The following is a 17196-nucleotide window of genomic DNA, read 5'->3' on the forward strand; positions in this document are numbered from 1 at the left end:
AATTTGGCACCTAACCTGCATATCTTTGGATAAAAACCAGGCTACCAGGAGTAAACCCACGCTGACACATGAAAACTCCAACACCTACCCAAAGAGCCACTGTGCTACTCCCCTTATTGGCATTTTATTAAAGCCATCTCTTTATTAAAGCTCTTCATCTTTGATGCTGCAAGTGACCAAATGAGCTTTGTAGGCTCCTGTTGAATTCAATTCATCTTGAGATATTTTTACTTATGAGCTCAAAGTCATAATGTGATGGAAAAATGGACATGTTGGCATATTTTTAAGTTTTATCACAGCTATTTATCAATAGTAGGGAAATAATTCAATCAAATTCTGTCTATATACTAAAGGTGGATATTGTTTATATATTTATAGATATCCACACATTGTATTCTTGTACATACTTGTATTATGCATTAATGCATTTTTTGAAAGGGCTGCACAATAAGACAAAAAAATCATAACAGTGAGTTATTTCCTCTTATACTGTTTAGTATTAACAGATATCACTTTGATGAAGAATAATATTTACATTGTGTTAGTTTGTGCCCCGCTCACCCTGATTTGTTTTTTGGTACAAGCAGAAGACCTACAGTACAGATGTTTGTAAGTCAACAGAAGAGGTTTATAAAGGTTTGTGTCCTGTGTTGTCATGATTGGATAAACAGATTCAATACAGCTTAGGTTTTTTTTAGAAATCTGTTTCCACTGACACCGTTGTGCTTGTTCCTGTTGATCAATTCCAGCATTTTCCATGTTTGCTTTTGCTGCAATGAAAGTTTGAACTATTGAAAACGGGATTTTTTACATTTTCTGAAGAAGACATCAGTGATGTTTATCTGTTGTGGTTGGTTATTGACATTGGCCGTGTGGTTGCTAAGCTGTATTAATTAATTTTCTTTGGGGTGGGGGCGACAGGATGAACCGATGAGTTTGAGAGCCACTGCTTTAACTTAACAAATAAAATTAAATAATTTTATACTAGTCAAAAACTTAAAATAGTAGGTTCAATTGACTTGCATAAGCAATTTGATTAAACTTGCACACAGCATTGCCATATTTTTTCCAATGTATAAAAATTTCAACATTTCTTCTCAATAAGCCACATGATATGAATCTCAAATGTCTGTAGCACAAACATGGACATTTACACACCAAAGTTAAGGTTTAAATAAGCATAAGCAATAGTATTAATGATGCTTGACACAGTCTGGTGTTATGCAAATGCAATGGCTCGTCTTTAAGCCAATACCACAATAATAACATGAGTTTTAAACCGCTCAAAAGTGACCTAATATTATTTTGATATCTCGACGTTAGACAGGTGCTCTGTTAATGAAGTTTTATTGCTAATTCTTAAATGCATAATGTGGCACATAGTTTATCTTCATTGTTTGTTAACAATGTCCAATCTGTCACCTCAAACTGAAACTGAAGCACAACATCTGTGCCTTTATTTCTAGGTGAAACTAATGGAGGTCATTTATATTTGTTCACACTTGTAATGTTGTTACACTGCTGTTAAAGGAAATAATTCATCATGTACTACTCAATGTCTAAAATCAAGTTTGAGACATGTAATGACGCTTTTGTCCTTTTTTAGTAGGTTGACAGGTGTGCACTGTCACTGTATGGAAAAGATATAAAAAACTGTAATATTTCTCCTTTTGTGTTGAATGAAAGGAAAATGTCATACGGGTTTGGCACAAGATGAGTAATTTCTTTCTTGAAGTGCACGTGTTTGTTTGTTTGTGCGCATGTGTGTGTTACTTTTCACTGTGGAGTAGCCAATGTCCATAACGTTTGTTTAGAAATAAAACACGACGAACACAATGGGTTTTGTGTGCAAATGGAGGAAATGACACACAGTTGAACTACACTAGAGGCATTTATTTTCGAACATCCAGTTGCTATGAAAGACGCGGGTCTGATCTCTTCGTGTCCATCAGCACACAGAGTGACATTCTTACTCTTTGAAATAAGACCTCAGAATAATAATATTAAGGGTTAAAGATAATTTGCCAAGTGTGGACACGAGGAATCTCCTAAATCTCTCTTAAGAGGCCAAAACCAAGGTAAACAAGCAGAGATAAATCTTTAAAGGCGGACATCGACGGACAAAGCCTGCAAAACAGGTGTCACATTACAGTGAGCTATTATCGGCAGTGAGCAAAGAATGCTGTAATTGATTTGGCTTTGATAAACATACGCTGGACCGGACTGGAATTTAGAAGGAGCGGGATCTTTCTAAATAAAACCAAAGACTGAAATAAACCATATGCACTTGTCAACAAAATATTTAGGGCATTCAGTTCAGGACACCTTTTATTTCCAGTGTGTTTCTGCAATTCAGGACACCTTTATACAAACTAAATGCAATAATCCGCTCAGTACTGTACTGATATATGTCGGCCAGAGCAATCACTGTGGTGATCATTTTCATTAACAAGTCGTTAACAAACATCATTACATTATGTAATACTTAACACATCATTGGCTAATATACATTCAGATGTCATGGAGCTGTAATTTGTGTTTCCATAAATAGTAATATTTAAATGAATAATATATATTAATGATCTGTTTTGAATTATAATCTTTATTAATGTCTACCCACTAATAACTAATAAATCAATAAAAAGAGCGAGTAGCCCATTAATGCACATTTTCTCAATTTTTGCTGTTCTTTATATTTAAGTATGCATGAACTATTTATTTGTGAAATAATGTCTGCTTTTGTTTAAAATAAGATGTATACTACGCAGGGTTCAGTAAGTAGGCTACTCCATTCTGCACATTTTCTGTCTCTCAAGCACTGAGTTTATTTCTTTGAACTTGTGTTTTATCAGATGTCATGAATGGACAGTTTGGGGATTTTGGGTTTGTGCTCTGGTTGTTTTATCATCTGCCTTTAGCAGCAGCAGCAGCAGCAGTAGGGTTTATATAGTACAGTATGTAGTAATACAGCGGCTCTATGACCCAGCAGTGCGCGTCTCCCCTCAGCTCTCCAGCGCAGAGGCGCAGTAGGGAAGGAAGTTATTAGTGTCCTGCGCTTCAGTTTTACGCTGTCGGAGGATTTCCTTCTCTCTCTAACTCTAAAATACCGAGGATTTTTTGTTTATCTTTTCCACTCCTCCTCTTCGACTTCTCTCCAAGTGGATTCGTCTATTCCCGAATGTTTCAAGGGTTTTCTGTAGCAGAATTACGCATCGTCTCTGGAATCTAAATCCGCTGTGATTTTGGGAATATTTTCCTTCAACGCTCCATATTCGCTTTGTCCAGAACTTTTGCGCTTTTCCACCGGTCTCGTCGCGCGCTATTAAACGATTTATGCGTGACATCTAAAGGCAAGCGTATCGTTTAGGAGAAAAACGCGCCCTACATTTATCGGAACGGAAAGTTTTTTCCCTCTTTTCTTCAGTCTGATCTCACTGTACATCCCGAGAGAAGCCGCCGTCTATCCAAAGCGAACGATGGGGGGCGAATGTGTGCGCAAATAGTGTGCCAAAACGCGCTCTGGAGTTATTTTTAACCATCGGCATCTGTTTAAATAACAATAAAACTAACAGTACAGTGTTAAAGCCGATATTCTTCGTCTGTTGGATTATTCAGAGGACACTCAGTGGACTGCGCTTTTACGCACCGATTGCGCGTCATGAAACCGCCGTCCGGAGACGCTGTGACTTTATGTCTGTACAACTCTCATCCTGAATCCCACGTCTCTGCCATCGTGATGTTTTGATGCTGTTCATTTCTGGTTTACAAATATGATGAAATGGCAGCCCAGGAAGAAGGTAAGAAGAACATACGCCACGTTATTTCAGTAGTGGAAATAAAGGGTGTGCGGTGGAGATTTATGGAGCATTTTCTGAGTTTGCCAGCGAAATAGACGGAAAAACCCTTGGATGGCCGTGAATGTGTGTTATGAGGTTACAGTATAAGAGCTTGATGTGGTTGTCTGAGCAGATTTTCAGTGCGTTAATTCGAAGTCATATGTGTGTTCATATAAAAATGTTGCACGGTGTTAAGATGATCTGTGTTTTGGCTGGTCTGATGAAAGTTTTGACAAAATGAGTTAAAATGCAGATTAAAACGAGACCTTTCTGTTTTGTAATCTGATCTTTATAGCTCTTCATCTGCACCGTGGTTACGTGTTGAACGCAGTGGTTAAGTGGCTGTACGTTTCTGATTTTAAATCTTTTACCTCTATGTGCTGCTACTGAAGACAGAAACATGAGAAAGTCCAGTCCTATTTTGTTTCCGACATGTTTATCTTCATAACTATGTGATTTTTCCTGGCACCAAGCTGTCATCATGTTTCTGCGAAATCTTACAAGTGATTTTATTAAAAGCTGTTTGACATGCTTTTCTGGTGCTGTGTTGGTCACGTTGGCATCACGTCTGTTTCTCTTTGAGTCCAAAGACATAATTTCATCCCAGATTTGTGCCCACTTTGAATGAAGTAAATGCTGAGTGTGCTGTTGCCTAAGGGCCCATTGATCATCAGCCAAAGGCTGTAGTTTCTCGTGTGCTCCACTAGGGGGCAAACATCATCAGATGAAGGGCCTTTTCTCTTTTCTTATGAAATGAATCTGTGACATTCCTCTGCTTTTGTTTTCAGAAGATTTTGATTAGTGTGCCTTTATTGGCAGCGAGTATTTGTCATATTGTTGCGTTTTGTAGATTAAAGGAATTTCATATAGCTCCCATATGAATAAAAGATGGAGTTTTATAAGTGACTCATCTGTACAGCTCACCTCTTACTAGAGTTTGTAAATAAGACCACCATGGAAGATAAAACCCGATACGCAGCTGGAGACCGGCATGCGATCGCCAAACAATAACAAACTTTGGCTTTGTAGACTGAAGTCGGCTGTACTATTGCTGCTTCTATATTCAAAATGATGATATTACAAAGATACACATTTATTTCTTGCTCAATAGATGAAAAATAATAACATTTCAACGCTACACCGTGGGAGTTAAATCGCATTCGATTCATTGGGGTTCCACTTTTCTCCTCCATTGGGGACGTATTGTTTAGGGCTGTAGTTAATCAGAAACCTCCACGGGCACAAACATACTTTCCAGATAGGCATTTGGACAGTTCTGGCATTATGTAAATGCCAAAAACACAAACATGGTTTCAGTTCACAACAACCACCAACATTCTTGTGCGAACTGCTGGAATGGTGGAAATATTTTGTTTAAGTTTCTCCAGCAAATCTTTTAACAGGAAAATGTGTAATATTCCGTTGTAATGCACCCTCAGCTATGAGACATTCAAAGGTCGATGTCCCTGTCTCCATTGGCCAATTACACACTTCACCTTTAATAGGTACTGAATGCGTTTTCCCCCTACAGTAGACATTTGCACCCGTGTGCTTTAATTTCCATAGGGATGGCAGTGATGCTCACCTCATCGTAATGGATTATAATCACATCAGATTGTGTTGTGGTTTAATGGACGTTATTGTAATATCATCAGTCTGCGTAAGCATATCATTAACCAGACAAACACTGGTTAAAGGTGCCAAAGAATGCATTGATACAATCTGTTAAATTGTTGTCTGATATCTACATAGTAGGTTTGTGGCTTTATTAAGTGCAAAAATGATCCAGAGATGTCAATTTATAACCCTTGGATTTGTCTTGTTTATTTTTACCTTATTTGGAATGATCATGAATAATAATGTTGAGCTCTGCTCTGATTGGCTGTTTCTCCTTCAGTAGCTCTGTGTGTGTGTGTAAACAGATCTTATGTTTGAGTCTGTAGCAGATTTTGAGGAATAATTAATTGTTTGGAGATTGTTAATGGACGTTTCTGAGTGGTAAGTTTGGGTTTTTTCAGTATGGAGCTGCTTCAGGCTAAACGCTAGCATTTAGCATTAACTAGCATATAGCGCTAACTCAGCAGTCACAACTTTGTTTTATCATTGTAACAACATTGTAATTAATGTGTAATTCAATGTTGTGGCGTACATCTCAACTGTAACGTCACAGTCGGTGTTATGATGAGATTGGTCTGTTTTCCAGCAATCATTTGCATGCACAAGGTTTAAATAAGCAGGAGGAAACAATCGTGTTTGGGACTTGTCATTATCATGTACACAACTCTTATTATTCATCTATGACTACAGTTTTACATTCTACAGCACCTTTAAAGGGGCCATGCCATGAAAATCAGACTTTTCACATGTTTAAGTGCTATGATTGGGTCCCCAGTGCTTTTATCAACCTAGAAAATGTGATAAAGATCAACCCAGTAACTTAGTTTTGGTAAACCATTCTCTACAAGCACATGAAAAAATAGGTTGTTGCAATTTGGCTCTCCTTATGATGTCATAAGGAGCTCTTATTATTATAATAATACCACCCCTTAATCTGCACTATCCAATCACAGCACTGCCATTTAGTGCAGAGAGAAGCACAATTGAGTTTTAATTGCAACAAATCACTATCATTGTGATCAGTGTTTTAATTTCATCAGCTCATTTGCATTTTAAAGGACACGCCCAAAACGGCACATTTTTGCACACACCTATGAAGTGCCAATTTTAACATGCTATAATAAATTATTTATATGGTATTTTGAGCTAAAACTTCACATATGTGCTCTGGGGACACCAAAGATTTATTTGTCATCTTAAAAAAGTCCCTTTAATGGAATAAAACACAAACACACTTAAAACAACAACCATTGGAAGCTGGTGTTTGTTGGGCGAGTTTAGGTTAGTATTACATACGCTGTGTGATGCCTGTATGACCTCCAGTCACCATGTGTGAGTTTTTGGCAGGGAGGCGGGTCTTACAGGCTGAGTGACAGACAGGCTCACACTGGGTTTGGCAGCATCACATTTACGGCTGGCTGGCCAATCACATTCTTTTCTAAGCTGACCCACAACATTTCCTACAGGCTTTAGTGTTTCCACTGCTACACATCTAATGCATGCTTCCAAAAAATACAGAGTAAAGTATGTACAGGTTTTGCTTGAGATCTACCGTAATATCCATAATATGTCATCAAAAACATAGCTGTGGAAAAATTAAGAGACCACTTTGAGATTATTCGAGATTTACTATATTTATAGGTGATGTTGTGTTTTCTTAAAAAAGAAATTCAACTTCATTTCGCAGCAACACAATGCTAATGGTTTTACATGTTTTTTAGGAACATAAAAGTAGATGTCAGATTGGTCTGTTGTTTGAACCCTTCTGTCTCATGGTGTGTTGAAGTGCTTACAGTGAGTCCACACATAATAAAACCCTCAGCCCGTCTTTGATCTTTAGCTGTTTTATCTGTTGTTATCTCCCGCTGCCGTTGTTTTACTAGCATGTGTCATAAATGTATCTCTTTCACCCTTTTAGTATTAACACAAGCTCTGCATTGACCATCTGACCTGAAAGCATCTCAGCATCTTTATCTCCGTATTTCACTACAGCTCCATATTTCAGCTTCCAGCTCCGTAAAACTGATTTACTTAAAATCTAGGCCTGTTTTCTTCTCCTTTAGTCCCTGAAGATGAATCCCGCATTCCCCTCTCCGTGGAGATCAATAAAGCGGGTACGAGTTTGCTGGAGACCTCTGCTTTGGATTGGATTACACTAATATGTTCAAAAGCACTTCATATTTTCCCAGCGCCACAGTGGAAACGCGCTGATAAAGCAAGCAGAAGGAAGAGTTTGTTTACCGCGGATTACAAGGATCATAGCGTCTCCGTCTCAACACCTCAGCAGATTAAACAGGCCATCCGTTACTCACTCACAATGAATGGGAGAGACCCTGAGGGTATTTTGTTATGAGGGGCAGATGTTAAGGGTAGTTAGTTATTGTGAGGGCAGCTGATTCAGGTCTACAGAGACCGCTGTAATTCTCTTTAACACGCACTTCTTTAATCATTTAAATGTGAATCATTTGGAGATGATGAAAGTGGTTGAAAGACAAAACCTGGGTGAAGTTATCTGTGGCGCTGAAGATGAAAGCTCATTTTGGAAGAAATGAAACATATGGACTTGCTTTCGCTTTAGAGCTGCGTTTACAGATTTGCGTTATTTGTTTAAATATGGGCGAAATACTATTGCGAAATAACAGTGTTTCCATTAACCGATGATATGTGACTGAAACATCACGATAAGTCATTTCAAACATGGTTGGTAGGTTTACTAACATCACATCCACCGCACTACACATTATTTTTAACCGAAGAAGATGTTCGAGTTTTATTCAAACATTAATGCCAAGAAAAGTCCCTTATACTTAGGTGTGACAACGTATAGGTGTTTCTTGGAGATAATAGTACATTATTTTAAATCAAAAGAGATGTCAAAGTGTTTTCTACACATTATTGGCAAGGAAAGCCTCTTATAATTGTGAGCATACACGTACTGAAGTGTTTCTAGGAGGTTTTAGTTCAAACCACGTCATCTTCAAATAATGATTATGTGACTTACATCAGGTGACCTAAAAAAAGCGAATAAACTGTTTCCATTGCCGTTTTGCGAAATATACCTCTTCCAAATTGCCTAAAAACACCACCTCATGGGAGGTTAAAAACTTTTTTGTGATATATGGAAGTTGTTGCAAAATGTACATGTTTCCATTGGCCTTATTTTCAATCTGCAGTGTCAATTTGCGCAATTTAAAGGGTAATGGAAACACAGCTATTGATGTCATACTATTTTTGGCCACTATTTGTAAAACATTAGTTTTAGATTTGAAGATCTGACCCATGAACCGTGGGTTCAGACCAGCCGCGTTTGAGGCGTCAAATTCGCATCTACCATGTCTAGTTTCCTGCTTGAACATTTTGAGTTTACTCACTTCATTCGTGCGTGAAAGCCGCAGGTGAAATTTTAGTCATAGAGACATTAAAGCGGAAATTCGCGTCATGGGAGGGGCTTCTGCGGCTCCGCTCGCTTTCTGTAATCACGTCACTACTAGAGCAAGCTCCTGATTGGTTAACGAGGCAAGTTTTTTCCGGCAAAGTTCAAATTTGTTCAACTTGCGCGTTTCCCACGACAACGCTCAATTTGAGGCATTCGCTAAATGCATCATTTGCACCGCGAGACTTACAGAGGTTCGTCAACGCATCTTCACATTGACTTAACATTTAAATCAATTGCGCTTGACGCCTCTACCGCGGCTGGTGTGAACGGAGCATCAAAGGAAGTAAAATTTACAAATACTAATTCATTTGAATTTTAGGTTAACTAATGGTTGCTGCACACTAGAAAATCCCTCTTACAACAATCCCCTAGGTGAAGTCCAGATCGTTGATTATCTTATCAGATTTTTTGTGGTGTGTTAAGTATGATTGGCATTTGGAGAGGTTTCATTAGCCAAATACAAATTAGTTAAAGATGCAGTGTGTAATTTTTTAGAAGGATCTTTTGACAGAAATGCAAAATAATATACGAAACTATATTATCAGGGGTGTATAAAGACCTTTCATAATGAACCGTTATGTGTTTATTACCTTAGAATGAGACTTTTTATCTACATACACGGAGGGTCCCCTTACATGGAAGTCGCCATTTTGTGCTGCCATTTTTCTACAGAAGCCCTTAAAGGACAATTTTTTTACTAAGTTGTCTCCGACAAAGACATGTTTGTCCGGTGGCGGCTACCGTAGCTTCTCTAGGTGTGTCAAAAGCGAGAGGTGAGCCGTGGACTAAGCCGTTGGTTGCAATCCGCAACCTCACCACTAGATGCCGCTAAAATTTACACACTGCACCTTTAAGCGTCATCTTTTCACCTTTGTGCAAACTGACATTGGGTTTGCCAGAAGAGCTTATTAAAGCAACCATAGACTGTTGAAAAATTGGTTTCCAATGGCACATAAAAAAGACGTTCAACATCAAAATCTAATCTGTTTATTTGCTTTACACTTTTTTAATCTGACATAAATCTTTGTCTCTGTAATATTTCTGAGCTAACTTTACTTTTTTAGAAGGGCGCCACTTTTTGTTAGACCCTTTTCTCCAATCACCTAACTTTATTTTGGTACGTAAGGCTCAGCCTTCACAATTCAATTATTTTTTAATGGTTAAAATCAAGTTTTCCCTTGGGAATATGCCATATTATGGAGGTAAACCGCATTTTAAACTCTTCAATTAATCGATGGGGCCCCTAGAAACTACAAACCAAAAGAGAGTCAATTCCATAGATCCCCAATGTTATAATGCCCAACTTTACAGCAGAAATAAATGTGTTTACAGCCTGGTACAAAAATTGTTTTTGGTATATATATCTAATTCATTAAAACTTTGAGGGGGTGAATTTTTTTGTAACCCATCTGTTTAAAATATATAAAGCGAGTGATGCGCAGTGATGCGATGCCAAGATGGCGACAGCATTGGCTTTAAAAAAGCTTTTCACAAACCTATGGGTGACGTCACAGACACAACGTCCATATTTAACAGTCTATGATTTCACATCGAATGTATGATAGTTGTTGTGGGGTTAACCATGCTAGTGTGACTAAAACAAAACAAACAAATTTGCACTTCTTTTAAATTCTATATCAGAATTGTTGCTGTGATGCTATGGAGAATAATATCCTCCCATAAACATGACATTTTTTTAAACACCTCTTGGTTTAATAAACGATACTTCAGCGAAATGTGATTTAGCGTCAGATTCATGGGAGCGAGCTTAACCCTTATCGGAGGCGATACTCCTGCGGTAACCTCATTTAGCAGCTCTTAACCTCTGGGGAGCCGCATACCCTTATCTCCATTTGATTCCTGTGTTATTTATTAGATCTCTGCAGGGAGGCTATCATTCTCTAGACATTATATTCATCACCGGTGCCGTTTGTGTCCCGCGGCATCCAAACAGCGTGGTTTGCTTGGGCAGGCCTGGCAAATTTTCGATGAAGAACGTCCTATCGTCTCGCACACCTGGTCGGTGGGTATGTGGCCACATCCGCCGTGATTTCTGACTGATATTGACTGAGCGTTTCCTGTGTCGGGAGGGGGCGCGGAAGGTAACCCGAGGTCTGCGCCCGTCCCTGTCGGATCTTCTGTGTGCTGATGAGGAAGATGTGCTGATGAGCACCCCGTACTGAGAAAGGAAGAGCAGGTGGATGATTAGCCGCTAGCAGGGAATGCACCTGCTGGGTTTATGATATGCCAGCATATTTACAGCCTTCCACATCAGCGTCGTAGGCAGACGGCCAGATCAGCAGCAGGTTTGCTAGTCACCTGTATGTGAATGCTTAGCGCCGCTTTGTGTCGATTTCCTTTGTCTTTCAGTCACTAAGATGAGCTCTAGATATTTGCATTTGATTGGTTTATTTCTCTGATACTTTGTAGTGTGCAAAATCTTATGCAGATTAGGTGCTTGTTTTATGTTTAGCTTGTCCAAAATATACAGGGGTGTAAATCAGACATTTCATCACAATACGATGTGATATCAAGTCTCTCATCAAATGAATATGTTTGCTGATACCTCAAAAAAAATTGGGATACGATTTCAAATCCATTTAGGGGTACAGCGATCGATTTATCAACTTTGATGATAGATGACAGTGAGCACAAAGTTTTGCATCTGTGTTTTTGCTGCTACCACTGCTTTGTTGTTGCATCGCAATCTGATGCACAAACAGTAAACGAAAATGCACGCTTTGGGAGAAATGCATAGACAGATGTTACATGAGTAGATTGTCAAAATAAAAGATCTTATTTTACGTGTGGCATTGATGCATTGTATCATTCGATCGATGCATTAGCCGGTTTAATAGATACTAGTCAGTTATAAACCCCGTATGCCGCGAATTGAGCGTTGCCACGACAAATGCGCGAGTTGAAAAATTTGAACTTTAGGGGAAAAACACACCGCGTTAACCAATCAGGAGCTTGCTCTAGTAGTGATGTGGTTAAGTAAGCGAGCAGAGTCGCAGAAGCCCCTCCCATGATGCGAATTTCCGCGTGAATGTCTCAATGACTAGAATTTCACGCACGGCTTTCAGGCGCGAATGAAGCATGTAAACTCAAAGGGGCGGTTTCCTGGAGAGAGATTAGACTAGATTAAAATAAATGTTAGAGCTGTCCAAACTGAAAACAGCTTGCACTGACATATCTTAAAATACATCAGTGCCCTTTGTTTTGCCTCAAAATGCACACAAGTAATGTTTTTAGTAAGGCATGTTTGTTTAAACTAGTTATATTTTCTAATTAAACTAAGGCATAGTCCTGGCTTAAGCTAATCCCTGTCCGGGAAACCACCCCATAATGTTCAAGCGGCAAACTAGATGCGCGATACGCAGATTTGACGCCTTAAACACAGCTGGTGTGAACCCACGGTAACGGCTATCGGCCGATATATCCTGTCAATCAAAAGAGTACAGGAAAAACGGATGAATTTAAGCTCTGTATATAGAAAATGTAAGAAACACCACTAGTTTAATGTTCAATATTAATGGTCATTATATGAATGACTAACATTCAGAAAATGTAATCTTCAGAATTTGCAAGTCAATATAAACACCAAACTATCGGTATCAGCATCGGTATCTGCAGATATCAGTCTGAATAATCGAAATTTCTGCATCTCTAATAAAAAATATATGTATCCTGTAACACACTGTAAGTCGCTATGTATGAAAGCGGCTAATGTAATGTAATGTAATTTTTCAGCAGGTTCAGATAACCCCAAGTCAGACATTTACATAGTGATAATGCTTTTGATTGAAATCAGTTTGAGCATCCCACTGGAGTTTATTATTTAAATGAGGTGTGTGTATTTGCATGCTAGCATACTACAGTACATACTACTATTTATGCAGTCTGCAGGATTTATGCTGTGCACACAGTATGCAAATTTTCTGTATGTACAGAATAGATGAACCTAGATAACCTTTTTTATTTTTTACATTTACAAACATTTCTAGCGGTACAAAAATAGAGATTCAGTGTTGAGAGTTCATGTGACAACCATTTTAAACATTTATTGCTGCATACTATTTCTAATACTGCTTTTCAAATATAGTAGGCACATTATACACTAGTATTTACCATTATGAGCAGATTCAGAGCGTTTGGATTTGGTTGGCAGTTTTTGCCATGGATGTTTTTTCATGTAATGACTTTGTTGATTGTTATTGATCTGTGTGTGTGTTGTACGTGTGTATGTGTGTGTATTGTGAATGCATGTGATACTGAATAAGACCGAATTGGCCGTTTCTGAGGCCTTCAGGTAGTCCGTACATCCGCCACGTAAATAAGCATGCAGGACCATCCTGCAACACATTTCCCAGCGTGATGAAGTGGAAAAACAGCTTAAATGCAGTCGCCCGGGAGAATTGTGCACAGCATTGAGCTCTTACAAACTACAAACAGCCGTCTGATCACCACTGGATTCATTCAACTAATGGGTTGAATTTATCTTCTGTGTTTTTTATCTTCCTGATTACATTCGCAAAATATTGCACCAATAATCCTAAATCTTAGTAGTTTAAACAAAAGACTGAGTGTGCAAACAGCGATATAAAGTTTATCACAGAATCTCAATGTTTTATGACATCATATCAGCCAGCTCTACACCAGCTTTATTACCTAGCTTTATTGGTTTATATATAATGAGTTTTATCTCCAGCAGTAAGTTGAATTCCTAATGCATTTCACAGAGTTCTCCTGATCCTTCACGTCAAGTCCACGACAAACCATCTCTGCACCAGTTGGCCCTTGTCCTCCCAATGGTTTCCATGGTAAAACCTGATGACCACCAAGCAATAAATCCTCAAATCCCTTTAATTCCATGAGAGTTTGTGTGAGATGGTGAAGTGGTGAGATTTGGAGGGCAGTGACCAGGTGAAATCTTTCAGGCGTTTGCTGTGTTTGCCGTCCCGCTGGCTCTCTTGACAGCTAAATTGAACGGTAAATTCAACGGCGCAGCATTTCACATGCAGATTGATAAGCCGTGGTCACATTTAGCTGCAGGAGTTGGCGTGCTGGTCTGTTGGTTACAAAACGTTTGATGTTTGTTTCTTGTTCTTAGCATGAGGGCTGGAGTCAGGTGAATGGATATTCATTGTGTACGTAAGATGATAAACTGTGGTGTTAGACTAGATTGAAATGTTTTTATGGTTTCACAACAGAAAGCATTAAGAGTTTAATAGCCTCTCTAATGTAAGCTTCAGTGGCAGAAAGGTTGTGAATCAATTCAACCTGTGCATTTTATTGAAATGATTCACAAGTCTGATTCAGTGATTCATTTCCAGTTTTATTTGAAACTGTTCATAAAAATGTCCTTGTGTACAATTGTTAAAGAACAGGTTTATATCTTTTGAATTCTATCTGTCTGTTTGTCTATCCTTATTTAAGTTTGTCTGTCTGTCTGCCCATCTATCTGTTTTTAAGTTTGTCTATCGATCTATCCGTCTATTCTGTCTGTCTGTCTGTATGTCTATCAATCAGTTTCTAAGTTTGTCTGTCTGTGCATCTTTTCTTTTTTAAGTTTTTCTGTGTTTGTCTATCTATCCATCCGTCTGTCTATCTGTCTTTTTCATCTATCCATTTCTAAGTTTTTCTGCCTGCCTGTCTGTCTGTCTATTCGTCTATCCATCTGTCTGTCTATCTATCCATCTTTCTGTCTGTCTATCCTTTTGTCTGTCTGTCTGTCCATCTATCCGTTTGTAAGTTTGTCTGCCTGCCTGTCTGTCTATCCATCTGTCCGTTTCTAAGTTTGTCTGTCTGTCTGCCTGCCTGCCTGCCTGCCTGCCTGCCTGTTTGTCTGTCCGTCCATCCATCTATCCGTTTCTAAGTTTGTTTGTCTATCTGTCTGTCTGTCTGTCTGTCTGTCCGTCTGTCTGTCGGTCCATCTATCCGTTTCTAAGTTTTTTGTCTATCCATCTGTCTATCTATCTATCTATCTATCTATCTATCTATCTATCTATCTATCTATCTATCTATCTATCTATCTATCTATCTATCTATCTATCTATCCGTCCATCCGTCTGTCTGTATGACTGTCCGTCCATCCATAGATCTATGTGTTTATCCCTCTGTCTGTCTGTCTGTCTGTCTGTCTGTCTGTCTGTCTGTCTGTCTGTCTGTCTGTCTGTCTGTCTGTCTGTCTGTCTGTCTGTCTACTGCATTGCAGTTCTTATATTAAACATGTGGTTTTACTCTGCAACAGTATTTGACTAGTTGAAATAATGTCTTCTGTAAATAAGTAAAACCCTTTAAAGAGGTCATCATTTTTATTTATATGCAGTACTGTGACCAAACGTATTAATGAACAGCAATACCAACCTACATGCATTTCCCACTCACACATTATAATGCAATGCTATTGCAGTTGATCGATCGTTCAAAGTTTTGAATCGATTCACAAACTTACGAACATGAGTCATTTCTGGCACTGAACTTAAAAAAAGACAAATTAAAACTAATGAATCAATGCAGTATGTTTGTTCATTTCGACTCCAGCAAACTCACAGATACATGTTGAATCATGAAACACGAGGCTTTAGTGTGAAACTCCACACATCACAGTAAGTGCTGGAGAAATTATATTTGACAACATTTCCCCCAACCACCCCTACCCCCATCCCCTGGTCTTTCATGCACCATACTGCTGCGGCGGCAGGAGTATTCATCATCTGTGTGTGTGTGTGTGTGTGTGTGTGTGAGAGAGAGAGAGAGAGAGAGAGAGAGAGAGAGAGAGAGAGAGAGAGAGAGAGAGGTCTCCTGAAGGGCGCAGGAGAAAGGGGAAGTGTTTTCTCTGAATGCAGCTCTTAGCCGGTTTCACCTTGAATCAGTTCAGTCCTGTCAGCTGCACAGAGAGCAGAAGTTGTCAGTGTGTTTGGAGGGCAGTAAAGAGGAGACTGACACCGTGTGTACTGATGCACGTGTGTTCTGACCTGGATGAATAAAGGCTGAAATCCTTGAATAAGTTGAGGTCATGCAGGACAGCCAATAGGAATACAGAGTTTTGTTTGTCTTGCGACAGGTCACAGTCATGTAACACATCTCAAATCCGTCTGTTCGGAGGGCTTAACCGGATTTAACCAGTAGTTACTGGTGAACAGATTACTAGAGAGGGATTGTCATCATTGTGACCTGACCGAACAAATATTGAAGTTCTCCAAACAAACAAAGCAGGAAAATCCAAAAAGTGTGCTCTCCATTATTAATATGATTCCTGTCTCACCCTCGAACAAAAATATACGCACACGCATTGGCACATGCCACGTCCCTCCGAGCTAAACTCAGTTTAGTCTTTTTTAAAGTGTGAAAAATGAAAAAACCAGTGCGCCTCGAGGTTTTGCTCGCTGAGACTTCACAGGACCCTCTAATGTAATTTGTTTCAATTCCCAGCACTGCTGCCACACCCATCTTACCCATAATGCTCCTCTGCCACCTGTCACCTCGTGCCATTTGCTGTGTAGAGATCACATGAGAATCTGCTGTGAAGAAAGCATTATCATCTCAACACTGTTGTCATGAAGGTGTTAAACAATCTATTTCTGGACGTCGTCTTGAGAACTTGAGATGATATTTATGGTGGGTCACAGTATTTTAGGGGTTAATATATGAGCACATTAAATGCTTGCTTGCTCATTTGAGTTTGTGTGCTGTAAATATTAAATGAGTTTCTTAAGAGAAATCACATGAGAGAATTGTTTATGGATACAGTAAGGTTATGTAGTTATGGTATTAATGTCAATCATTTAGTTTTGAAAGAATCAGATGAGAGATGGTTGAGTTGATATTGAGATCAATGGCTGCTATCTGAGAAGAGTTTGAGATGATGATGGGTGAGATTATCCACAGGTTTATTAAAGAAATTACACAGATTTGTCAACCTTATAAACACAAACTGTATGAAAAATAAATCAACAGAATCTCTCATAAGATCTGCATGAGGAAGTGTGTGTTTGTGTGTGTGTGTGTGTGTGTGTGTGTGTGTGTTTGTGTTTGTTTGTTTTGCTGTTCATATCAGGTTGTTTGTATTGTATGTTTGTGTGTCTGTATGTTTCTCTATGTGTGTGTCTCTGAGACTCTTTGTGTGTGTTTTTAGTGAATGTTTATGCATATGTGTGTGTGTGTGGTTTGCTGTGGGTTTCAGGTTGTTTGTATTGTATGTTTGTGTGTCCGTATGTTTCTCTATGTATGTGTCTCTGTGTGTGTGCGCCTCAGGTTGTGTGTACTGTATATGTGTGTGATGTGTGTCTGTTTATGTGCGTC

The 17196-nt window shown here is 38.9% G+C and overlaps 1 protein-coding gene across 3 annotated transcripts in view; it reads left to right on the forward strand.

Annotated features, from left to right (window-relative positions):
• Window positions 1-17196, forward strand: part of ttc28 (tetratricopeptide repeat domain 28) — a 296324-nt gene that overhangs the window by 112615 nt on the left and 166513 nt on the right. The window contains exon 1 of one of the 3 annotated variants that reach the window (XM_065263606.1): window positions 3039-3797. The exons of the other annotated variants lie outside the window; for them this stretch is intronic. Coding sequence (XP_065119678.1) covers window positions 3771-3797 — 27 coding nt within the window. The 5' untranslated portion in view covers window positions 3039-3770. Of the gene's footprint in view, window positions 1-3038; window positions 3798-17196 lie in introns of those variants that run through there. 3 annotated transcript variants of the gene reach the window in all.

The sequence above is a fragment of the Paramisgurnus dabryanus genome, chromosome 10, assembly GCF_030506205.2.
Source record: "Paramisgurnus dabryanus chromosome 10, PD_genome_1.1, whole genome shotgun sequence".
Lineage (NCBI taxonomy): Eukaryota > Metazoa > Chordata > Actinopteri > Cypriniformes > Cobitidae > Paramisgurnus > Paramisgurnus dabryanus.